Source organism: Molothrus aeneus, chromosome Z (genome assembly GCF_037042795.1).
Source record: "Molothrus aeneus isolate 106 chromosome Z, BPBGC_Maene_1.0, whole genome shotgun sequence".
NCBI lineage: Eukaryota > Metazoa > Chordata > Aves > Passeriformes > Icteridae > Molothrus > Molothrus aeneus.
In genome coordinates this window covers 1,272,842-1,299,790 of record NC_089680.1, presented here as the reverse complement: position 1 = coordinate 1,299,790, position 26,949 = coordinate 1,272,842, and the positions used below count along the sequence as shown (strand labels likewise).

General features: G+C 39.3%; 1 protein-coding gene across 3 annotated transcripts in view; it reads right to left on the bottom strand.

Moving 5' to 3' along the window:
* Window positions 1–238: 238 nt before the first annotated feature.
* Window positions 239–26,949, bottom strand: part of SMAD2 (SMAD family member 2) — a 49,975-nt gene continuing 23,264 nt past the window's right edge. Inside the window, exons 3-12 of one of the 3 annotated variants that reach the window (XM_066568880.1) lie at window positions 16,765–16,854; window positions 15,432–15,625; window positions 14,818–14,952; window positions 11,691–11,765; window positions 10,690–10,752; window positions 10,031–10,084; window positions 8,754–8,966; window positions 6,862–6,999; window positions 6,561–6,705; window positions 239–2,223 (exon numbers count right to left, since the gene is read on the bottom strand). In XM_066568880.1, coding sequence (XP_066424977.1) covers window positions 2,100–2,223; window positions 6,561–6,705; window positions 6,862–6,999; window positions 8,754–8,966; window positions 10,031–10,084; window positions 10,690–10,752; window positions 11,691–11,765; window positions 14,818–14,952; window positions 15,432–15,625; window positions 16,765–16,854 — 1,231 coding nt within the window. In that variant the 3' untranslated portion in view covers window positions 239–2,099. The remainder of the gene's footprint in view (window positions 2,224–6,560; window positions 6,706–6,861; window positions 7,000–8,753; window positions 8,967–10,030; window positions 10,085–10,689; window positions 10,753–11,690; window positions 11,766–14,817; window positions 14,953–15,431; window positions 15,626–16,764; window positions 16,855–26,949) is intronic. The other 2 variants (XM_066568881.1, XM_066568882.1) reach the window with 2 other exon arrangements.

Here is a 26,949-nt window from a genome sequence, read left to right as displayed (position 1 = left end):
AAACAAATGCTTTAATAAACTGCATCAGGAGCAGGAGTCTGTACCACCAAACACACACAGATCCAGAACCTCCACAACAGCTGCATGGGAAGTGGTATTAGGATCCAAACTCTACCTTTCCACCCACCACATGCAGGACACTTGTAGCATTTTCCTGGGTGGATAAGGGTAACTCCTAACCTTCAATGAAAAAAATATAGAGAGCAATTTATTAAAAAAAAAAAAAAAACAACAGCCATTTTGAGAATTAAAACTTTTATTAGTGTATTCACATATTAGGCAAATGCAACACGCATGAAGCTTATTTCTTAGGTCCACAAGTTCTACCAATACATTAGTCTACTGGTAAAACTAGCACAAACTGGTAACTGCTTTGCCAATTTTTGAAAGGTGTCTGGCCCATTTTCTCAAGGCTTGATTTTTGGTATTGCTTCTATGCCCTAGTCATTATGGCATAAAAATATCCATCACTATCATCAATTCAGTCAAGTGATTAAAAGCTGTAACACTGGCCACATTTTTGTTCTCAAAGCTAAGTTATCACTAGCTGTACTTACAAAGTACAGAACTAGTGTAATTGATGAAACAATGGAAAAAAACAGACAAAGGCAATCCTGCTACTGCCACAATAACAAAAGAATGACAGACAGCTAGATCACAAGATTGTTAGTAAGATGTGTATTTTTCAAGTCAGAATAACCCTTCTATACAGTTTCCCAACCCATCCCCAACCCAGACTTATTTGTAGAATATATTTCAGAATATTTTTAATATGGTGCAGCTGTAGTGTCCAAGGGTTCACAATAACATGCACTGTCATGAAGAACCTGGAAGTCCTCCTTCGCTGGTCATACCTCAGCAACCACTATCCTAGAGGTTTTGCAGAAGCAACTACTTTTAATAACAAGGCCCATTATGACATAATGAATGCGTATGATCTGGTGTGTAAGTAAACTATAAAAGCGACTCAGATAAGAAATTTAAATTCTGTTACTGAAATATGTTAAGAAGCTGCATCTATTTAAAACCTAAACAAAGAGACTAGCTTACCCCAGGAAATAATTTTTCAAGGTATATGGCTCCAAAAACTAAACCCCATTATTTTTAGTGACATAGGAAAAAATGAAAAAAATACAGATAATAAGGGGTAAGACTTATTCAATGAAAAAAAATATAGATGTAAGGGGTAAGCCAATAACCTTGTGCACTTAATCCAATATCCAAAGCCATGGTAAATTCTCAGTCCATGAGAAAAAAATCACTCATTTCAATGATCCAAGGTACAAAAAAGTCCCAAATTACACTACTGCCAGCAATACTGCTGGCAACAGATGCATCAACTCAAATGGGTATCAAAAAGTAGACTGCTAGTGTGATGGACACTCAGAATTTATAATATGAATTCATTTTAGGCCCCATTAAGTATATAAAGTGTCTTAAGATTTCACAGATGAATCTCAAGACATTTCTTTCCCTTCCAATGGAGGGACTTTCTCTTTAAGAACGCAGCAAAAAATTCAGCTTTTCTATAAGGAAAGTCTTTTTATGTTTAGGACAAGTTGAAAACCTGCTTATATTAAAAAATATAAAAGAATAAGGGAGCAAAGTCTTGGAATTTCATGAGATACTTGCCCCAGTCAAAAAACCAAAATTACTATTTATGGGAACTAAAATGTAGAACAGCACAATACTGTGATATTTGAGATCATGATACATTATCTGTATATATACTTAGCTATTCATGTTATTGATAACCATTAGGACACTCAATTATATACCCAATAAAAAACACCATTAAAGAGTCTTTAGAACTGTCCCTTCTTTCTGAAGAAGGCTTTTCTATACACTAAATTTTCATCTAGTATCAGAGTATAGGAAACAGAATCCACAAGGTGCTTTAACTGATGAGACCTCAAGTGCTGTTTTTTCTTTTCTTTTTCTTTTTTTTCTTTTTCTTTTTTTTTTTTTCCTTTTTAAAAAACCTTTTTAGATAGTAAACAGTTCATGGGGACCACACACAAATACTACGACAGACGAGCTGTTATATTAAGTCTGTTGACTGGACTCGGTTTTTAGCCCACTGGTGACAGAGGAGAGTTTTAGGACATGCTGGAGCAGCGAACTGAAGGGGAGCCCATCTGAGTCAATACTTTGTCCAGCCACTGTAGAGGCCCGTTCAGGTGAAGCTCAATCCAGCAAGGAGTGCTTGTTACCGTCTGCCGCCTAGAAAACAAAGAATAGGGAAAAGTCACTCCACTGGGTTGGTGTCACCAGGTTTTGGTAGCAGGGGAGCGGCTTCTGCCAGAAGCTGCCACAAGCTTCCCTTCTGTCTGGCAGAGATATCCTTTGGCAGCTTTGAAGATGGACATGCTGCTGGTCAAGGCTGGGCCAGTTAGGAATGGTGATGCCTCTGGGATAACAGATTTAAGAAAAAACATGAGGTTGTTACCCAGTTTTAATCGCCACAGAAGAGCAGGGTGAGAACAAGTGAGAGGAACAACTCTGCAGACACAAAGGGCAGTGGAGAAGGAGGGGCAGGAGCTGCTTCAGGCGCCAGAGCTGAGATTCCCCTGCAGCCCATGGAGGGCACCAGGGTTGCAGAGATGCACCTGCAGCCCCTGGAGGAGCCCATGCTGGAGCAGCCTGTCCCTGAAGGACCACACCCCTTGGAAGTGTGATCCACATTGCAGCAGTTCACGGAGAATTGTTGCCCATGGGATGGACTCACACTGGAGAAGTTCATGTAGAACTGTCTCCTGTGGGAGGGACCCCACACTGGAGCAGGGGAAGGATTCCAACTCCTCTTTCTGAGCAGCGGCAGGAACAACATCTGAAGAACTGACAATGACACACATTCCTACCTCCCTTTGGGGGAGAAGGTAAAGCTGGCAAGGGGTGAAGGTGTTTTAGGTCCTATTTTATTTCTCATTATCTTGCTCTGGCTGTGTAAGCAATAATTCATTCAATAATTCTGATTCAAGCCTGTTTTTCCCAAATGGTATTTGGTGAGGGTCTCTCTTGGTCTTTATCTCATGACCATTTTGCTCTATTTTCTCCCCCCAGTACAGCTGTGGACAGGAGTGAGAGAGCTACTTTGGTGGCTGCCTGGAATCCAGCCAGAGGGCAGGTTCAGCTGCCACAAAATTCTGCATCATATGATTAGATATGTTTCCATCCATATCTAGTACACAGAGATAAAAATCTGTAACTATTACCATAACTGTTACTAAACCTTTCCCAGAAAAAAAAAGTCCCAGAACTCCAAAGCATTTCACATATGTAAGACAAATCAATAATTACATGCTTGTCCATAATACATGAAGAATATTTCACCCTGGAGAATAATAACACAAGTATTTTCTTCAAGTGCCACACCAAGAGCCTTACTTCTAAAAAGAAATTCAGAAATGAAGGTTGCCCAGCTGATGCAGTGTTCACACTGCAAACAACTGGGTGCAGCTGTATCTCAACCTTTCAAGGGTCTGCATGCATAACTGGGTAACTGGATTTGAATTTTGTAGACAACTACTGAGAAATATGGAATAGAAACCCTTCGCTCTGCACTGCCAGCGTGGCCAATAGCACAATGCTATGGTGCTATAAGCTCTGGCTTTTTGAGGTAAACTACATGATGAATGTACCAAGGAAATTGGTAGATGTAGTCAGAAACGCTGTATCAAAACACAGTGTGTGGTTGCATTGTGCTAACTGATGGTATCTCAAAGGAACACCAAACTTTATTTCTGATTTCCCGTAATCTTACACACTTCTACATGTGTTTTGTAGTATAACATCCTCACAGAAACAACTGAAGTAGAAATTGGATTTCCCTTGTCTTTTATACTAACTTGCCTATAATTTTCCACAATAGAAGACCTTATTTAAATACCATATAGCAAATTTCAGTAAAGCTGAAGGACTGACAACCATAAAAGCATCATTCTCTCTCCCATATACCTTTGTTTCACAGATCTGTTATTCAAACATCTTCCTTCTCATCTCCAAAGTAAAGAAATCAGTATTGGACAGAACAAACTCTGCCTGAGAAATCCTATTTCACTGTACCCACTCTAGGCATGGGAGTTTTCCCTAACCAGATTGGCAAGACAATGGTTGCTAAGCCAGTTTTTCGTAGTAATTCCAGCTATCCCAAGATTCAAAGGCAGCAGATTAGTCAGACACAAACAGAGCTCCTTCATTTTTACTGTCAGCACTGCAGCCCTTTGCTTTAAGGAAATCAGTTTATATAAACAGAGGAACTGAAAAGGCAAAAAAATTAGGACAGTGAAGATTGATTTCAAAAGTTTCACATTTTCTAGGAGATGACAGCAGCTGGGTCTGTGCTCTTTCAGCCCTCTACAAAACAGTTATCTTAGCCCCAAATGCCTATGCCAGAACGAAGTGATACAACAGAAAAACAAATCTAAACCACAGGAAATATAGTTCCATTTACTCTTGAATCCTCTCCCAAAGAAGGAAGTTCATTATTCCACCACTGTCAACTCTCCTACAATGTGTTTCACAACACAATTCCTCAAAATTTTACAACTGGTTCAGTTCAACAATCGTCCCTTTGCACCACGCTGGTAAAAACTGTTAAAACAGTGAAAGTCACTGAGCAACCATCTTAAAACTCAGCCTCTTCAACCCAAAGATTTCCAGTTCAAAGATCACTAATTACCTCTGCTGAACTTTCTTTAGAAGATGATCCTGGACCTGGACAGTTCCTGTGCTAACACAAACATTTGACTGGTGATCTGAACTTCTACCATCCCAAATTTGGGCCAACATGTAACAAAGCAAAAAGCTTTGTTAGGTATTGTGTCTACCAAGCCTATAAAACATATCACCTTGCTGTACCAGCACATTTATGTACATATGCTCAAAGTGAAAGTAATGCTTTGCCTTTGCCTAAGCCCGTTCTATGAGAAAGGTTTTTTCACATAATAATGAAGCACAGATGTTTTAACAAGAGTGATGGGGTTTACAGTGTTTCCTGATCCATTTCAACAAGTCAAGCTACATTAATTCAAATTCAAGGTTGTGTCATTGGAGCCACCTCTTCTTGCTCTAATCCCCTATTTACAAGCTTTGTGTATCTGTAATTTAATAACATCATCTTAAAGAGATGTGCGAAGAAATTAGTTCATCATGAGTCAGTAACCAGTTTTTGTGCCGTTTTGGCAGCGCTACCACTGCAGCTTTTTCAATCCTACGGAATACAAAACAGTTTATAGACCAACCACCAACATTCTCCCCACTCAGAAGTAACTTTAACAAAAGCCTCCCCACAGTTTTAAACCAGCACTTACACTCACTTCAAGATGCCTCTATATAATCTGACTGATTAAGCCTTTCTTCTGCTCAGATTTGAATGTTGTATTTAATTATGCCTAAGTGTATACATACTCCTTCAGAGCCAAATCCAATAGCTCTTTAAACCTGAGCCAGATTTTTTTCTTACTTCTTCCTAACAAAGAGGTACCAATTTATTCCATTACTCAAATTTCTCATTTCATCTCATTAGACTACTACAAAATTGGCTTCATTTAGCTGAGAAACCTCCCCCACATACTGACACTGCTATTTACATATATGTATTTCAAGAGCAGATAAAGGAATCAACCCAAGTGGAGCGTACACACCATTATTCAACTTCAGAAATTATATGGCTTTTAAAAAAATCGTTATGTATTGCATTAGGATATTGAGTTGTCAAACTTCATTCTTTCAGTGGACAATTTCTAGAGAGGTTTAAGAGATTTGTTTAAAACCACAGGTCTAGCTCTCCAAAATAATGAAATCTTTAGAACTGCTCAGTTAGAAGTCAATTCCTTTTCTTCTTGAATTTCCATACTGCATTAAAAACAGGCACTGTCCTCAACTACCACTTTTCTTTTGTGCTAATAGAGAACACAATTGGAATCTATTCCAAAGCAGATAGAATGCTATTTCTTTCCACTCAAAGAACTGTTTTTAGAAGTTTTACTACATAAACACAATCATTTCACTCCTGCAATGCTTTTTCCACTGCAAGTTCCAAAATACTTGCCATCCCTTAGATGCATGCTCTCCAGCTGTTCCATTCTGCAAGAGGCACTGCCCGTCTCTCCGTTGGGTACCACCAACCCCATCCTGCACAACAGCCTAAGGAGCTCATGCTACAGGCAGAGCAGGACAGAGACCAGAATGACTGCAAGTCTAACACAAAGCAAATAATCTCACAGCATCAACTGTGGAACTTTGAGATGATGGCGTGGATTTCACCACAACATGCAAGCCAGCAGGGCTGAGCAAGGAACGGAACTTTGACGACATTCCTTGCTCAACAGTTGGCTTCAATGCAACACTAAAATCAGTTTATGGACTTTGTAACTTAGCAGTTCCATAGCTGAGGGGGGGAAAAAAGGAAAATATGGGTTCAATTTGCAGACAGCATATCCACAATAGCAGCAAGAAGTCTGTATGAATGGCTTGCAAGCCAGAGAGAAATGCTATACTAGTGAAAGAACAAAAACCATTAACTCTAAATTTATGTACAAAGGAGGTTCTTTTCTTACCTGTATTCAGCCCCCCATCCTTTAACAAAGCTCATTCTTATGGTACACATTCTAGTAAGCTGATAAACTGCTTCAAAGCCCTGATTCACAGATTGAGCCAGAAGAGCAGCAAATTCTTGGTTATTAAAGATTTTTAGATTGCATCCTATAAAGAGTCAAAAAGGCACAGTCAGTGAATACACTTGCATTTACTACACAGAAGCCTGAATCTATGAAGAAATCACAAAAAAGGAAAGCAAACGTCACTCAGTGAACACCTCCACTGGGTATTTTCACCCGAGACCTCTGGTAGGCCACTAACCTGGAGGAATTTTGCACACAGTTGCAGGATGCCAGCCGTATCTTTGATTGCAGTTGGGGCTCTGAACGAAGATCGCGCTATCACTCAGGCACTCGGCAAAAACCTCTCCGCCAATGTAATACAGACGCACTCCCCTGCCTGTAGCAAAATTCAAAAGAACTCCAGTTGTGGTATGACTGGATTAGGGAACAAGGAAGTTTATTTTTAAGAGAAGGCCAAGGTTTTTCTTTACAACACAAACAGAAATCAATTATCTACACGACCTCACTGCTGTGCTGACAGCTGTAGCAGGAGCAGAAAACAATTACATTGCATTTTTCTCCCATGAATGCAAAATTTATGAAGGAAAAGCAGAATAATTTTTGGTCAAAAGTTAAAGAGCCTTTTTTAGCCATATAATGGCTTGTAACCAAATCCAAGTTCAGAAGTAGTGTTCATAAAACAGAATTAAAACTTGTGCTAATATTAAAGCATTGTATGTGAAGCAGCACAGGCCACTATGGTCAAAAGAGAAAACGTAAGATCACCACTGCAACACTCTCTGCTTACATACACCCACATTATTTCACAACACACTGCATGGTCCTGTGCTGCTTTAATAAAAACAATATGACTTCATTTAGCCCTATTACAAAAAAACCCCAACAAACTGTGAAAAAAAAAAATCTCGATTTTCCACCTTTCAATTGTTACTTTGTTCTGTCTCTGAGTGGAAAACAAATCTGCATGGTTTATTTCTAGCAGAAAGTAAATAATGTGCAAATGATCTTCCAGAGAGAACTATTTATAATTAACAGATACTTTAGAGGCCACAGTTTCCATTTGCCTTTTTCTATTAAAACAATTTTTCAAACAAAATGTGAGCTCCCTCTATCAAAGAGTAAGGGCTCATGAGATTTTTGCTTTTCCTCTTCATTGATCATTTTGACCAGTCAGCACAAGCACAGCCTGGGTTTCTGCACATCTAAAATTTTATTAGACAAGCATCTGGATTTGGCATTTGGACTTGGCATAAAAGGAATCAGTTCTGCTGAAGAGGTTGAAATTTTACTGCAAGTAAAAATAACAACAACAACAACAAAAATCTCGTAAATGTTGCTAATGAAAGTATCCAGAAAAAAAAAAAAAGAATGAAGGTAGTTTATTGAAGAACCTGAAATCAAGACACTGCATTGTGGAAAACAACATTCTTGACTAACCATTACAAAGAAAACCTTAATCATGTCAAAACAATGGGTTCTCAATAGCAGCTTTCCCCATTTCAGAAAAGAATCCAGAATTTCATTCTATCAGTGTCCATTCTGCATTTTATAAACTACAGTAAACTAAGCAACACGGGAATATTTTGTAATTAAAGCTTAAATTTCAATTACAAGCAATTCTGAATATAAATGCTGCCCAGGGCAGAGTGGTCCATTGAGGATGCTGGAAGCCACAAATCTGCCCCCTGGGATGCTTTGGTGCATCATCATTTCCCAGAAGGCAAGAACAGCAATGTGAGCTACTGGAGTGCCACACAGTAGAGTGGCTTCCTCCTGTGCTGCCCTGAGGGTGACAGCTGTGTGACTGCAGCTGCCACCAGCTATGGGGCTACCAAGTGAGGAAAGGCAGCTCCTTTCAGCTCCAGCCATCACTACATCTCTTCCCAGCTCAAACTGGCTTCAGCAGCAGAAGCTGCCATGCTTCTTCCTAACTTCAGAAGCAGTGACTGTGTCTTTCCACTTCTGTTCCCAGCCAGTGAGACCAAACTATCCTTGACAAGCCCTGAGAGATATGGCTGATGGCTGGCTGCACAAGGGTGAAAGGAACCCAAAACATATCCTACCTGGGTCATTCCAGATAATTTAACCAACAAAATGAAATTAAACAGTTAAAAGATCAGAGATCTTTACCTATATGTCGCCTTGTCATTTCCACTGTAGCATTTCTGTTTACATTGGAAAGCAGACCTAGACAAAATCGTTCTGAATTTGATGGATCTGTAAAGCCATCTACAGTCAGGGAAGGCTGAGACGCATGGAAGGTTTCTCCCACTCTTTGATTCAACTCATAATATGCTATTGAACACCAAAACGCAGGCTCCGAGTAAGTAACTGGTTGCAAGTCTAAAAAAAAATTTTAAAAACCAAACTTAACACAGAGTTTTGAGGCTGAAAGTAGATCGATCTACCCTGCTATTTGTCTCTCCCAGAAATGACAGCAGTAGGCTCCTCAAACTATTCAAACTATATTTTGCTTGCTGTCCTTTTTACCTACTTCAGTAAATAGAATGGAATTCAATCTTCCACACAAGGGAAGGAGGAGGGGAAGAAGGGATGATCTAATCTGACCACAGCTCATTTAGTTCAGTACTTGCATTTTGCTCGGCAAAATGATTAAGCTAATGGTGCTCTGAGCGCCAGACGTTGAGACATTCCTGTTGCCTTTTCTGTAGCTTGCAAACATTTTGGCAGCATTAAAGAAAAGATTAAACTATCAAACACTGAACAACACAAAGGAAAAAAAATAATATGAAAATCATGTTCTTTTGTATTACACTCTCTCTTTAGATAAAGGTAGTTCTAAGCTACTTTATTGTCCCCTATTAAAGACTCTTCCCTCTACCTTCAGGTTTTTTTCTTCACTGCTTCCCCTTTTTACCTACCCTAATTACTTACTCAGCGTTCTGCATTTTCCTGTCACATCCTGTCACCATTCCTTAAACAAACCCATGGCAATCTGATCTTCCTGCGGCACTTGACACACAGCAATAGCACTGGATCAAAGCAGGTGGGCTACTAATGTGGGAGCAACTACTGTGCTGTGGCTACAGGTGAAACAGTACATGAGAAGAGCAGCAGAACACACACACAAGGGAGACAGCAAGTCTGGGCAGCATCACGGAGAGGCAAACATCCTTTCAAACTATTCATTTTATAAATGCTATTCCCGCACACACAAAGATACCTCTCCTTCTCTTTGCTATGAATTCAACAGGTACAGAAATAGAGTAATTGTTAACAAGTGATTAACCCAGCCCCATTATGCTTAACACCAGGAAGCCAACACAACAGTAACCTCTTAATATAGCTCTTAATTTCTTACAGCACATTTTCACTTTTAAAGTAATTACATATATAATGAAGAATCACTACACATGGAGAAATAATTGTAAGTATTTCCAGCTTACCCAGGCTATGATTAACTGGAGAGAGAGTACTAGGAGACAGCTCTGCTGGAGATCCTGTTGAAGCAAGACAGACAGGTTTCAGAGCAAATGTTTTTTGTTATTTCAGATCAGTAGGCATAACCATTATCTACATCAGGTTTTCACTGAAGTTTTTCAGAGTAAGAAAGGTCAGTTTTCTGGAATATCACACAGTTACTCTGAATTAGGATTTCATTCAATCTTCCAGACCTCTGGGTAACCCCCCCTCCCCTCCCCCCCCTTTGTAAAGATTAAATTAACTTAGCATTGTATTTGGCAGAACTCTGCCACTTTGTGCACACTCTCAACGTTATTTATGCACTTCTCCGGTGAGAAGGTAGTGATTTCCCAAATTCAGTAAAAAAACAGGTAGGAAAGAGTTGATGAGACAAGCAAGACATTGCCTCTCTGTTCTCAAAGGAAAAGGGTTATTCTGGAAAAGACCTTCCAGTATCTGAAGGGAGCCTTCAAGAAAGTTGGAAAGGGATTGTTTACAAGAGCAGGTAGTGACAGGAAAAGAGGGAAAGTCTTCAAACTGAAAGAGGAGAGATTTAGATTAGATATTGGGAAAAAAAATCTTTATGCTGAGGATGGTGAGGCCCTGGCACAGGTTTCCCAGAGAAGCTGTGACTGCCCCATACCTGGAAGTGTCCAAGGCCAAACTGGACAGGGCTGGGAGCAACCTGGGGTAGTGGAAGGTGTCCCTGGTGGAAAGAGACGGTCTCTAAGGTCCCTTTTATCCCAAACCATTCTATAATTTATGATTCTATGATCACCAGAAAAGAGCAAGCTAGATTTCCTCATTTGAGGAAATAATTCTTTCCCAGAAGGAGGAATTTAAACACTCATAAAAACACGAACTCTCCAACATAATTTGCACACAAGGTGGCAAAATACAGAAAGGCTTTCCCAGAAACATTCCTACAGTTACCACTGATGTCAGGCTGTTTTAATTAAGGTATTTATTGTCACATAGTGGGAAAATATTGCAGTTCTTACAGAAACTGGTGCAGCGGATTTCAACTTACTGAAAATGGTTGCTAACATTAGCTAACCAAGCACACTCAAGTCTGCCAACACACAGCAGGAGGTTCTTACCCAGCACATTAACTGTGCTTTGTCCAAGTCTAAGGTTAACCACATTATCTAGAAACCCCTACATACAAAGGCACAAATGCCGTTACTTTTGCCACAGAACCTTCCACACAAGAACTAATTTGAAACATGGCAGAAGTGGTAAGTTTGTCAGAGTTAGAGACAGGTTCTCAGAACACAGACTGTCTGTACCTTGTTTAGGCCAAAAGACACTGTGCTTCAATGAACCTGTTTGCTGGGGAATGGTTGAAACCAATTAGCTATTAAAATCTATTTTAAGGGTTTCTGGTCAAGTCTTAATTAGACTTGTATGCTTCTGTTACAGAACAAATGTAATATACTTAATAAGTCACAGAATGTATTAGAAGCATTTCCCTGGCAAAAAACTGCTTTGTTCATTAAAGACTGAAAGTGGTATTTTAGGCATAAACCACCAGTTTTTACAGAGGAAAACTGCAATCATCTTTTGGGCTGAATTCATGCTCCTATGCAGAGGGATCCCAGCTAGTAATACAAAGCCTTAAAAGTGATGAAAAATAAATTTTACCTGTATCCATGCTTTGGTTCAGCTGCTGGTCACTTGTTTCTCCATCTTCACTGATATATCCTGGAGGAGGTGTTTCTTATAAAAAAAAAAAGAAAAATCCACCAATTTGTAAAATGACTAGGCAAACTTCTGTAAGACCTAAGTCTTGTGCATTTTGTCATGACATCTTCATGAGCTCTGTTACACCTACCTGAACACTGAATCTGAATGTCATTTTGCTGTCCCTTTTTCCTTACAGTAGGACTTCAAACATGTTACCTGCCTTATTGGTATGTAAAATGTTTCTTCTTTTGTATGTCAGTCAGTTGCTGAAATTTGTTATATAAATATCAGAATCCTTGTTTGTTCCATTTAAGACAAGATGCTGTCACTACAACGAGTAACAATTTTGCAATTGTGATCAACAGCTTTCATATTTAGTAGAATCACAAATGAAAAAAACCATCTGGTGATTTCCACAAAAAAATAATGTGAGCTGTCTTCATGTAGGATAACCATCAGATCAGATACCCTCCCACACCTTACTGAAGTTGTTAGATTTAAAGGTTGTTTTTCAGTTCAGTCCCCAAATACATATTTCTTCCATACACAACAGCTGATTTGACTAATTTATAACTATATTAACTTAAAACACTGCACAAGTTCTGTTACTGTTACCACTAATACTTCTAAGCTCTATTAAAACTATAATCTACTGTTTTAACTAGCTTTCTTTAAAGACAGAATTTTACAGACCAAAGCAAATTCAGTACCAACTTTGAAGCGTTCTGATACCAGAAACTGTGTCTAATTCCTCTGAAATATCTTCAAAACCCAGGAGAGTATGCATGTTCCTTTTCTCCACTCAAGATGTTCTTTGTAATCCAGATAACGAGTTAACCAACTGCCTTTCAGGAAATAAATTTCTTTGAACTGGGCAAATGTCTTTTCCTACATCTTATAGGCAAAACCTGTGTTTCTTTAGTGAAAGTGTTTGAAGCTAACTATCTCTACAATCACCTTAGCATTGTCTCTGAAACTTCCAGAGGTTAAACACCTTTAATTACACTATTACCAAACAGTAGGAATTTAAAGATAAAGCCTTTTTGCTTAAGAAATAAAATAAAGTTATAACAAGCATCATGTCTGAGATGTACTGCAATATTGTGAGATCAGAAGGAAACCAGTGAGAGGAAACTAGATTAAGTCAGTTGATTAAATTAAAATTAACTGAGAGAATTTTATCTTTGATTCATTCTATGTGCTAAGTATAGGCATGACAGAATTCAATTTAAAAGGACAATTAAAGGAAATCATCACTAGTAAGAAATATGATAACAAAAATCATATCCATTTTGAAGATTTTTACAGCATTCATTGTGATAAAGGGGACTCCACCCTTCTCCTAATCATAAGCCCACAGCTAAGCCCACAGCTGTGGCAAAAGGTCAATACACATTTCTAATCCAACCCATGACTCCTGTTTCCAGTTGCTAATCTAGGCTCTTTGGCACAGATTGCTTTCCATGTCTAGTCTCTGCCCAAACACAGAAGATTTACTCTACCTAGTACTATTAGCAGTTTAGGGTCAGAGGTTGAGCACCACACAGCTGGAAATGAACACTTAGGTGAGGCACCGAAAATTTAGAGCTTGAGTGCTGCCGGAAGTGCGGATGATGCAGCTCAGCCCATCCAGAACCTGAACTGGAACATGCAGCTCCCAAAGGCCACCCTGCTCCTTCTCTCTTGCAGATCAAGTACTGAGACAGGTCTGGGGTACAAAGCTACCAGATGTGAGCCTGCCCTCCCACTGAAGAAAACCGTTCTCTGAAAAAGGCTATCAAGGCACACAAGGCTTATCAGAACACAGCCAAGCACTCCAGATAAGGTCAGCAAGGTCAAATAAAGTAAGATACCACAATACGAGCACAGGAGGAGGGTGTCAGTGACAAAGAGAAGGAGGTGTGGTTACCTGCATAAACATTTGAAGATCATGTGAATGCCTACAATCACCTTGAGCAAACTTCCTGCAAATAACTACTTTAGCTCATTTCCATAGTACTGATTTGCAGAAAGTGGCTTTCCAGTAAGATGTTTGCAAACCTTACCAAAAGCCCTCAGTTTGAGTTAAAGTATAAGCAAGTTAAGAAAGCAACACCAACTCCTAGTGCCTTAAATTGCTCTATAAAGGTGGAAACAGATGTGGCCAAAATAAAACAGAAAGGTCAAATTAATTGATTGTTTAATGCCATTTCAATTCTTGGATATATTTAAAGAAAACACAAGAAACATTCTGCTTAAGACCTGTAAATACAACTTGTACATTGCACATATTTGAGTTTTGGGGCAGTCATCTCATTCTTTCAGAGACTCCAGATGTGAATTTTCAGCTTGTAACATGAATGCATTAAACATTTATGAGCAAACTTCAGCTTCACTTGGTTTTACACTCCATGCGACTTCCTGAAGAGATAGGAAACAGGAAGTTGGGGCAGGAAAAAAAGGTCACTGATTTTGTTTCAATGAGGGTAACAGGGTTTCAGGTGCAGCAGATTAGCATTGTTTGTTTTGGGGTGGAAAAGGGGGAAAAGAGAGGGAGGAAAAACTCTTTAACAGTTCAGTATTTTTAGGTTGCTCTTTCATACAGAAAGATAAAACAATATGCACACAATAGTAACAAAAAGCTAAAGCAGACCACTACTGATGTGAACTACAGATCAAGACACATAAGTCACTGCTTTGCAACTTAAAAGTCTTCTCCACATATTACATAGGATGGGATTGAGCATCAGTTTATTACTCAATCTCAAATGCACAGCATTTGGCAACCCCTTGCATGTTTATGAAAGAGGCTTAAAGCAGAAAGTGAAGATCTACTGTGGACTTATTAGCATTCTGAATCTCAAACAAGCTACTGAAACCAAGTCAGCTATTGTGAAATTACAGCAATATAGTTTCATGCAGGATCATGTTCTGCAAACAACACTGTTTAGGTATTTCCACTGGAATTAGTACATGAGATCAACTAAATATGATTTAGTGGTGCATATTTCAATTAATTTGATCATTTACAAGGATGAAATTACCATCTTTGTTCCAGTGGCACAGTGTCAGAACACGCTGTCTAGAGTGGGAGTTAAGAAAATACCTGGTATGTAATTGCTCTGTGGCTCAATCCCAGCTGGAAAGTTAGTGTTCTCAGGAATGGAATGGGTATAGTCATCCAGAGGTGGCAGCTCCGTTAGGATCTCAGTGTGCCGTGGCACAAGCACAGGAGGCAAGACTGGAAAGGCAAAATTCAAAAAATCACTGGTAATCAAAACACACAATTTTGTGAGCTAAAACTAAAAAAATAAATCTAAAACGTCTAAGAGCTTCTTCAGATGTTTTGAAATCTCCTGAAACTCAGCACTGCTAATACTACACTTGCACAGCTAGTTACTGGAAGAGATATGATTCCTGAGGTGCCTTAAATAAGACCATTTCACATTAGCAAAGGTAAATCAACTTTTTTGTCCCATCCAGTCTGAATTGCACCTGGCCAGCTGGAAATTGCTAGCAGTCCTGGAAGTGTTTATAAACACATTTGTAAAGATTTTTCAGTACCTTTACTATTAAAAACTTTCAGGGATATGATCTCAAAAAGAATCTTTTACTTCTATCAAGAGAGGACATCACCTTTCTCTCATTTTTTATTTAAAACATTACGCTGAATAAACACAAACAGATGCTGACACAGAAAGCCAGAAGCAGTCCTCCTACCTGGTGTCTCCACTCTCTGGTAGTGGTAAGGGTTTACACATACTTCATCCTTTTTAAGATTAAAAGCATATTCACAGTTTTCAATTGCCTTAAGTTCATGGTGGCTGTGCAGGTCTGGCCAGCGCCACAGGCGGCAGTAAATGACATGTGGCAGTCCCTTGCGGTGAGACACCTGCAGACGGCCATCGAGGGATCTGCAGGGGAAAGATGTGGAGAAGCATTTACAGACTGCGCGCTGCCTCGGTCCCTCCAGCAACAGAGTACACACATGGGTAGCTCATTCTCAGAATTCAGTGCGTTGACTCTGCTACTGACATCTATACCCTAATTGAAAGGCTTCAAATGCAAAGAAAGTTATCGTATCAAGCAATGTCAACTCATGTTTGAGCTGCTCAAATTAGTGCCAGTGAATTTAGACTTCATTAAAAGCCACTTACATACAACCAAGAATTTAGAATGATTGCTTCATATACTTTTTTTTTTTAATGCAGAAAACAGTTGTTAAAAATAAAATCACACACTTAATGGTCCCTTCCACTGCTAAAGGCACCTCAAGGCTTTGCTGTGGCATGGATGCTTTATGGTTTTAAGTATAAGAACTCCCACAGGACTGCAAATAAGCCTATAAGCAGTCAGCTGCCCAAGTGATCCACATGGCAGTATAACTGCAATACAAAACACATGAATGCACATCTTGTAAGGGCTGTACAGTTTATCTTCTTCACTTCGTCTGCCTTGCTACCAGCTGAAAATGTTTTGCTAGTTTTAAGACAGACTGCATATGCTTACACAAATGCAGATGTTTATGATTGTTATGGGATGGGAGACAAACCTCAATACACAAATCAAGTAATGTGACATGAAAAAATAAAGACCCTGTTTAGAATTTGCCCACCATTAAGTACTGAAGAATTTATAAACAATTCTTTAGTAGCTCATATCTGAGCCAATTAGCAAGATTTAACTGAAAGCTTGTGGCATACAAAGCAGTTTAAACACTTTGTAAGATTAGGTCTAAAGAATTAAGTTTTCCAATTTTGTTAATATAAATACCAAATCACATTAGAGCTTGCATTTTACAAGTCTTCCCATTCTTTCAATAGCACTGGCGTGAAAAAGGAGTAATAATAGAATTAAGAGTTTCATTGGTCAAAACATCAGCTGTGAACATACTGATTTCTACACTGGCAAGGAAATACTTCAAAATGCTGTACCATGAGAGGCCTAGGAATCATTTTAGTCTATTTTACAGCTAAAGCATCCCATTACAGACCCTCCAAAGCCAATCCCTCCCACAAGATTTTTATGATGCGAGAGAGGGCAGAATATTCACCTGGTTTGTTCAGAGAAGCTGTAAAGGCCTGCTGTATCCCACTGATCTATCGTGTTTGGTGTACTCAGTCCCCAAATTTCAGAGCAAGTGCTGTGCATAAATTGAAAACAAAAACAAAAAATTGATATGAATATGGAACATGGTTATTCAAAACACCATGAGGTCAAACATGGAAAAATGTACAGAATACTTCCTTTCACATAGAAGATAGAGCACTGTTAGACTGGCATTTAAACTGACATCTCATGCTATATTTTCTATATGAAGGAGGCTATCAAAATGGAACAAGTGATTCAAGGTAAATGACAAATGTTTTTAAAGGTGAACAAGTTCTCAGGTTTCAAGTAATTGATACAGTTGCAATGTTCCTTAAAACAGGCAAAACTTCCTCAGCCTAGTTCTTTACAAAATTCAAATTTAAAAGGTAGTTTCTGGGTTGGGTTGGTTTTGGGTTTTTTTGTTTTTGTTTGTTTCTAAACATAAACTGCCCTAAGACTTCAAACAAAGGCCATGTGTATCCAAAACTGAATATCACAATCTAAAGTTCAAGTATCACCACTTGATTCATCAGCATTAATCTCATTTTCCATGCACAGACTAATTTGTTGCTATTCTGAAAAACAAATTCAAACTCTGAAGAAAAACACATTATAGCTGATATTAGCTGTTTTCTGTACTCTCCTTGATTAAACAGCTAAATATTCTTTCACACAGTATACAAAACAGAATGTTTTACAGTGTAGTACCTTAAGATTCAACTATCACATATCATTAATTGCTAAATCAATCAGGAGAAAAGGAAAGGCAGCTAAGCCTTTACCAAACTGGCTCAAGGAGCAGATCACAATGGAAAAGACAAAGGAACATTCAGTCACAGACACAAACTAAAGCAGAGGCAAATTTAAACAAAGCAAGAAAACAGCATAGGATTGCAAACAGGCAGCAGACTTTCAGAAGCATAAATGAAGCTCAGTTCTATAACATACTTGCTCAGTGACCACTGAAAATAGACACTTTATTTTATATAAGTAACATACTTATATACTCTCACTTCAGAAATGGAGAGAATTTGTTTCACAAGCAAATCTCTCCTTCCTAATTATGCAGCCTGAAGTTGGCTGGTTGCTGTATTACCTTTAAAATTAAGAGCCTCTGAAAAGTTGCAACAGAAGAATCCAAGGTCACCAAACTTCTGATTTTAAATACAAGTGTTGTGACTGAAATTTAAATTACCAAGTTTAGCTGATACACTCAAGTTTGGATTGAGTGCTTAAGAAAACAAAAGTGAGGCTGATGTTTTTATTTCTTCTCATTACACAGGGAAAATTCATTAGTGTTACAAAACAAAAGAGCAGACAGCACTTCATTGGACTTGAAACTACTGTCAGGGCTGACAACCACCTCAATTCCACAGTGACTTTTAATAAAACCTAAGTGTTGGCAGCTGGTGAAGGCAATGAATGGGTCTTGTTTCCTTCTTGCCTCTACCACACACCTCATTTCTAATGCCATCCCAGTGAGGCTGAAACGTGCATGCCAGTGAGAAGGCACCCAAATCAATAAACTGGCTATCTGACCAGAGAACAAACGTGGCTGAAAATGTAAGTTTTGAGTTACTTTTCAGTCAGATCACTTCTCTTTACTGTAGTTATATGAGCACTACAAAGGAGAGTGTAACTGTCAGTGGCAACAGCCTGCTTTTATCACAAATAAATATGTTAAATAAAATAAGGCCTTTTGATACATTACTGACTATAGGTACAAGTAAAACCCTGTACTAGATGAGTTTGCCTTGTAGAGAGCAGCAGAGAGCCAGAGATGAAGGCCCATTCTTTGGCAGAGATCCAGCTCTTCAGAAAAGCCAACCATCCCAAACAAGCTGCATCCAGATCTCAAGCAGCATCACAGCTCTCCCAAAGGAGTGGGCAAAGAGGGATCCTGCCCATGGCTGCATCAGCAGGGCCTGCAGCCTCTCTTTTCCACATTCCTAAGATGGAGTCAGAACCCTGGGTTGCCAGAAGCTTTGCAAGGATTGAAGTAGTTGCCCTGAAGACACACGGACACCAGGGAGCACCTCTGCACTGTACTGTGTCCTTAAATATGCACCACTACTGCGGCTAAGACAGATCATCTTTACATGCAATTAGGAGAACAATCAGCAGACACAAACCCTGCTGCATATTAATTGACACAGTGAGCTCTGACAGCTCACTACCTTTGAGCAATGGATCCTTCATACAAAGCAGTGCTCCAAAACTGTGGAGCTGTCACACAGATTACACATTCCCAAAACTGTGGGGTGCACCACTGGTGTAAGCATGACATTGCCATGCATTTGGTTCGCAAGGCTTTTAATACAGCACATGCAAAAGTACAATTTCATAGCCCTTGACAAAACAAGATGAACAGGAACAGTATTTTATATTGCTAACCTCTTCTCCCTATTAATATTTAAAGCTGACAGCATATTCCACAACCTACAGAAAGACAAACAGTATCCTGAAGTGGAATGTGTGACAGAGCCACAGCTTGGAATGAAGCTCAAAACACCATGGAGGGAGGACAAGCCAAGAAGCACAGAAAAGTGATCAGTCAGAGCAGCAAAACTGCTCCAAAGTCATTGGTTTACATGATGTGCTATCCTCTGGGATGCACATCTGCTTAGAGTTGGGATTAGTAGTAGTGTTTTAGTTTCATCTACACCAGAACTCTACTTAAACTCCAGCAATGCACAATCAAACACAGAAGAAAGAGCCTGCAGGAAATCATTCCATATGATCAATGAAGTCAGCTCAACAAAGATTTTACTGTTTGCTGGAAGAAACATCTAAAGAAATAAAGAGGTTTCTCTACTTCCTGCTGACATAAAAGATCCATTGCCTACAAGGTGCAAGACCGTCCCCTCACCACATCACCCAGGCAATAAATCAAGACTCTTAAAATTCACACACACGCACACCAGATCAAAACTAAATTCCTCACAACCCTAAAAACCATACTTCAATACACAGTACTTCCATGAAAGGCCACAGTATGTTCATTCATACACAAGCCATTGCCTGACAGAGGGCAGGCATGTCTACTCATCCCTGAAAGGTGGTGCTGGAAAGGTGACTGAATTCTGAAAGATGTTTTAACCACCCGTAAAACCATCTGAAAGTAAGACAGGAGGTACAGATTTTTAGTAGTGCAGAATTACTGCCTCAAAACAAACAGGAATCACTCACAACTAAATCTACCTTTCTGAAGCGTCCAAAATCTTGTGTGATGCAGAGTCCTTTCCATGCATTAGTCCTTAAAGGTTTCAGGAGAATCAAGTACTAACATCTGTACTCATAAGTCAAGCCTTGTCTGGAAATATTCCCAGGCCCTGGAACATGATCATGTATGCTAGAAAGCAGCTAGGACATTCCCCAGCACCAGGCTGTGCCAATTATTGTTCTCCCACACAATTCCCAGGTTTGTGAGTCGCACACCATCGGGACCCATTCACAGTGGACAATTCAGATGCAGCTCCCCTGCTTTGCTAGCTGAGGGCTGAAGAGAATGGACAAGGCAGTCCTGAGCCAGTTGGACGGTGCCTGGGAATGTTCCCAGGCACGTTTAATTTATTAGGAAGGAGGCAGCCAAAACATATCACCATTTCACCTTCAGTAAGCACTCAAGCTGAAGCCTGGAAGGACACTTCAGGCTTTGTATTTTACCAAACAAGGGGCTTGGTTTTGAACTCGCTGTACACTGTATCACTGGTAAGCCATCATTGTTTTCAAAATATAATTTGGCTTCTGTGTCACTGTACCCAAATGTTTCCTGTGCAGACAGTGTTTAAATATACTCCAAAACACAAGTTCAAAGCTAATGTACTTCCTCTCTCCTGGACACTTTCATTCCAAAGAGCATTTTCACTGCTGTTCTTAAAACAATTTGTTGACAGAAACAAGCGAACATTTGGTCAACAATACAAAAGCTAGTTTTTTATCTTTTCAACACTTTTCAACAGTAGCTCCCAGCAGCAAATCATCATGTTCTGTGGCCTTTAGTACTCCATGCTTCAACAGAAGATTGTTACTTTTGCAGTTCCCACAAGTAAGTGAATTTATTATAAGGGACTTCAGGGATATAAACACCAATCTAGCTCAGATTCCCAGGTGATGTGAAGGTCTAACAAGAGAAAACTATTTCCCAGAGAAAGAAGAAATGCTGAAAAAATATTTACAAGGAATAAGAAGCACTCTTTCAGATCAAGTACTTTCAGGGAAACCAAATCTAGCAGGTATGTGGTTAAGCTGCTACACACTAAACCTGGGACAACTGGGGTTTGGGACTCTTTAAGGCTGATATGGTAAAGAAAGGATCAGATAAGTTTATACATGGTGGAACCAAAGCTACTTCTGTCAGAAGCTTTCCCTGAATGGAAAGGGTTGTAAGAGCTGGTGTTTTAACCTGACTTTTTATCTGCTTATAAGGACTATCATCTCATATGATACTGTGCAATTCTAGCAAGAAGAATCTTTAATGTGGCTATCAGTGTGCAACAGTTCACAGTATGCCTTCACTTCTTCCATTTCATCATTTCCTTTAACAGGAAAATCTGAGTTCCAAAAAACCTGTACTCTGGGCAAGAAATTACCTACACAGCAATGAGCTGTAGCAAGGCTTTATTATTTTCACACAAAATGCCAAATCTGACTGTCTTTATTCAGTAAGACAGAAAACTCTGACATACACAAGAAACATGTGGATACAGGACAACCCCAACTATGGAAGATAATCTGCAAGTATTTGTATTGCCTTATCTACAGATGATGTTCCCAGTCATTATTCCACCACCTTAGTGGAATAACAGTTAACTGTAAGTCTACTATAAAAACTGGACTACCAAGTCCTGGTACAAATACAAATAAATTATTGATCTGCCCACAACAAATAAACATAGAAAACAGTTTGTGCTACACTCATGAGTAAGCAATAAAATTATTTTAAGGCAGTGTATCTCAACCAGAGGAATACTGTCCCTATCAAAATCCATACCAATAAAAAAAACCTACATTAATGAAATAGTTTAAAGAAATGCACTGTACTGATCTACATGAGTCCAAAAATACACATGGACCTCTTATCACTTGGAACACACTGCCCAAAAACAAGTTCTTCTATTTGATATGTTTAGGTGGTAAAGGACACTGCAGGAGAACACTGAACAGGATAAGATGACAGCACAACCTCATCTCGGTGAATATAAAAAGACTTTTGCATCTCGGCTTGTGGCAGCAGTAATTGTAACTAGAAACATCAGCAGTTGGAGATGTATATACACAGATCAATCCACAATCCCTTCACTCATGTCCAGATGCCAACTATTAAAGCCTACTGGTACTCAACATTGGCTGCTTAATTAGGATCAGTTTCTCAATGCAGTTAAAAGCCAGATGTACTGATTTGCAGATCCAAGCAAGTATGTGCAAGCATTGACCAGATATTCATGGCCACAGCATCAAGCTCATGTCTACACACAGCACTGCACATCCTCCAAGACATTCCTGCACCTTCCCCAAGAGCACCTGCAAAGCAGGAGATACAAACAGGGATAAAGGTGATAGATCTTGTCAACAATACTCATTTTTACAGAGAAGTTTATATGAGGCTATAGCTGAAAAACCTGAAGCCAGCAGAATTTTAATCAGTATCCAGTGTGTGATAGTTTTGGTGTGCACCAAAACTAAAACACACAGTGCTTGGGCTGATCTAGGTATTTTACAAGTTGTTGCTACCATGAATTTATTACCAATTTTTACTGAGAAACAGAATGAACAAATAACTATCCTACCACTATTTACAGTGTTGGTAACTCCGTGTGCTCAAGGTACTTTTTGTACTAAATTAAGTGCTTGCAACAAGTACAACATCAGATGGAAGCAGGCAGAACCACTTCAAAGATACTTACATATGAAGTACCACAAACTCTATAAAGAAGTTGTTAAATATTGTCACATTTCATATGTAACTGTAGTTACACATTTTTTCTTCGAAGTCTTGCAAGGTGGAACAGCTCTAAAGGAGCTAAAAGGCACTGAGTTCAGTTGGCAGCCTCCTCTTTACCTGAAGCGGTAACACTAGAATTATGACAAATAAAACCTGAAATGCAAATAGCACTGTGCTAGTCAAAGCCCACATTATACAGAAAACATGATAGAAATGGTCTTGGACATTTAATTTGCTTATTTGTGAAGTATTACACGGAGCCCCTAATATCCTTCCTGAATCTTTCACATCTTTCAGAATCTGCAGCCACTAACAAGTCTGCCAAGTTCATGTTCAAGGCAATCTTCTCCATTTGCCTTTCTCCTGCATCTTATAATCATGAGCCTTTCTCCCATTGAATCTAATTTGTCTGCCCCTACATTTTCTGAGGCACTTGTAGTGCTGGAGCTGTGGCTGAAATGAAAAATAATTTCAGCAATCTCTGACAGTACTCCATTTATCTCTTTTAAAATGGGAGATGAGAATCAAAGTTATTTTCCAATTCTAGAATTCTCACACAAAGTCTTCCCTACAGACGTCAGCCTGATGTTGGTTTTCACTGTTTTTACTCAAAGACTAAACAAGAAAAAAATACTACAGCAACAAAAATGATCAGATTTTTCACTTGAATTAGAGAAGTTACTTATACAAGCATGCAGGCACCTTTATACTAGCCTAACATTTACTAGGCTTACAACTTTGTTATTTTGCCAAGTAGGCAAAAAAGAGGCAGAAAATTTGCTTCAAGAGCTATACCAAGCTATCCAAATTGGAGTTAGAGCAGTAAGAAATGGCCATTAGACTTATGGAATCCCATTTTCTCATAACAAATGGGCAATGCCAGTGCTTTAGCTTTGCTCATGGCTGCCTCTGTAAAATTTACCAGAGAAAACAGGTTGAAGTCTGCAAACTCCAGATCTGTACCTTGTATACAAGACCTGTACCTTTGTATTTAAAGAAATAAATCAATCTTGCTATATGTAATGTCTTAGATCCAAGAATTCAGAGCAATGTATTGAGCAGGAAGCCAAGGCAGTAACCACCACACCGACTTGGCCTCCAGTTTATCACTGGTGTGGCTACGCTGAAGCTGCACTCCTGTGAACACACTGCCCATTACACTCCACAGTTTCTACCTTTGAGAAAAGGACCAGTGAACTGATGTATGGAAGAAGAGAATCCTTCCTCTCATATTAGTTACCTTCTTCCTGCTGCAACTGAGATTCAAGAACAGCTGAGGAGATATACCAAGCCTTTGGAGCTAGTTCAGAAATGGCCTCAAAGTCGCCAGTAATAGGAAAAACTGAATTAAAACGTTTAAGTGTAACAGAGATTAAACTAAGTCAGCATTTTAAAAAGTTCACTGGCTTACAAAGATACATGTATTATACTCAGCACAGACAACTCTGACCAAACTTGCCCGATCATGGTTTCCTTAATTCTGGGTTTCAAATGAAAATATGTTTTTATGAAAATATGCTTTTATATTCTGATTTGATAGTCCTTTCTGTATACTGACAATTAGCACTTTTTCCTATTACAGCCTGAAATGCCTACAAACCAGAGAGGAGTAATGCTAACTATATTAACAGTCTTTCCAAGCAGCACCTCAGCTAGCTGCATCACTAAGTGCCTGAACAAACCCACTGAAATGCAGTCTGGTTGACCTAAATGCCCCAGCTACTGCATGTTGCTTATGCTTCTTTTCCCCATGCTGGGGGTGACAGGGGAAAGGTTACTCGCACTATGCTGACTTAGGAAAGACTAAAACAACCTGCAGTAAGGACATGAATGCTAAGCTCCTTTCATGACATATCTATCATACTCCTCCTTTGAATTATTTTGCATCCCTGCAGAACTGATCAATGTCTTGCATCTCCAGCATCTCATGTTACAGTGACATAATGTCATCTGCTCACTTAAGTGTACAGAACCAGGCACACACATTCATCAAATGGAATGACTCAGAGCTACAGCGGTTCGTTCCTGCTTGTCAATGACATCAAGTTACAGAGGTCCTGATCTCATTATCCTGCAACAGAAAATATAAAGTTTCAGTAATTCAGCATAAAATAATGATTTCTCTTCCAATCACCTGCTAGAGGGATGACCTAATAAGTTAACAAACACACAATAAAATCCATAGGTATAAATTCTTTTCGAAAATTATCTACGCCACTCTGTGGCGGCACTTGCCCTTTAGAGGAGCTGGACGAAGGTTCTTCTATGGAGACAATTCTGTGATAGAACCTGGTAGAAAAGCAGACCCCTAGAAAAGATCTGTTAAAGGGCTGTACTAGTAACCAGAGTAAATGAAAATCTACATGTATTTACACACAACCATAGGTGGATAGTTTAAGTAGTTCCAGGTGGTTTGCCACCAGAATCTTCCATTCTTCATAGAAGAAATAGAGCCTGGCAAGTCTAGGAAAAGGATACAAAGTAATGCCTTACAAAGCCCTGGACTTGATCTTCTTGCACAACTGAAATCACAGATTTCTCTCTCAGCACAAACTCAGCAAAACAAGAGTAAAAGTGTGGGCTGGGCACTGATCATCTACAGCTAGGAGTGCTTCCTCAAGTGTCTCTAACCCCTTAGATTTACTTATTTAAGCAACTGGCTTAACATAGTTACTAAAAAAAATTAAAAGAAAAAAATCACTTTTCCTCCTTCCCTAGAATCCAAAAGCAGACCTTTACGCTTCAAGCAGAAGCCACAGATACTTGCTGAAAACTGTAACACTACCTTCTCTCCCTCCCTTCCCCCACCCCACAGGCACGTCCAAGACACACTACATGCAGCCAAGAAAGATACATTTATGTATGTGCATATTTAGTGGAATATAAATCAGGAACCATTACACAACCTCTCATCTTTCAGAATGCTTTTACAAATAAAGTTTACATAGAACTTTATAAAGTATATTCAAAACCATCACATCAAATACAAAATGCAGCATCTGAACTGAGGAAAATGACTTAATAACCTTCCTTATAAATAGATGTATGCTAAAAAAATTAACACATCAAAATAGCCAGAAAAGCAGGAGGCACAGGATGCAATTAACCTCTCTAACACTGTGGGAAAAGAAAAAAAAGTCATTGAATAACTCCAATTTACTTCAGATTAAAACTTCAAGGATGTCCACAGGGGACACGAAAGTGGAACGTGATGTACAGAAGATACTGTTAGAGCCCAGCATTTGAGCTGCCCAGGGCCAGTAGCTGGTTTTCTCTAGTTCTGCTGAGTGCCAGGCCAACAAGTGATCTTGATGAACAGCCTATGCTTCTGTTGCCTTTTCTAAAGGAACACTTCTTCCTGGTCACATGTGCAACAAACCGCCTACATAGGCAAAAATACAGATACAAGGTTCTTCAAAGCACTTTATTATCCTCCCTTCTCCCAGATCCTGACATGCTAGCCCAGTGCTGTCAGACAGAATAAAGCAGTCAACATCAGGGCTACCTTTATTTTTCTCTCAATGCTAGGAGATCCTGGAAGGATAGAACCTCAAAGTTCAAGAGCAATTTTCCCAGGATGCCATGGAAACCAAGCTGAAGTAAAATATTCCTTTCTTTTCTCATTGTCCATATGGTCTGCTCAGACAGAGATCTGATCAAGGAGTTTCTACACTATGCTCAAAGGCAGGTGGGGAGTAGAGCCTGAAAATTTCTAAATGACAAGGTCAAGCAACATAGAGGTGAGAAATAAAAGGCATGCAGTGCAGCTCAGCCTCCTTCAAGACTCAGCAGGGAGCTGGCCACAAGTCTTATGCTCAAAGACCAAAGATGTGGAGCATCCAAAAGCAGCCCACGGAAATCATGAGCTAACAGCTTTGCTGGGAAACTTGCCCTGCAGTTCCCCACTCCCAACCAAACACCACACAGCTTTCAGCAGCTCTGCATCTCACAAACACTGAAGCAGTCTAACTGGAGATAACAGGAACCTAAGCATGGAAAAACTGCCCTCAGTCACATGTCCCAAAACAGCCATCAAAACCAGTCACTCATAGATGCCCTGTATCTACTGAAGATGACAAGTGTACAAGAGCATTCACAATGGTAGCTCTCTAAAGACTAACCAAGGGGTGGAGAGAACCCAACAACAACAACAACAAATTAAAAAATTTTTAAAAAAAGGAAAAAGGAAAAAAGCCCACACAA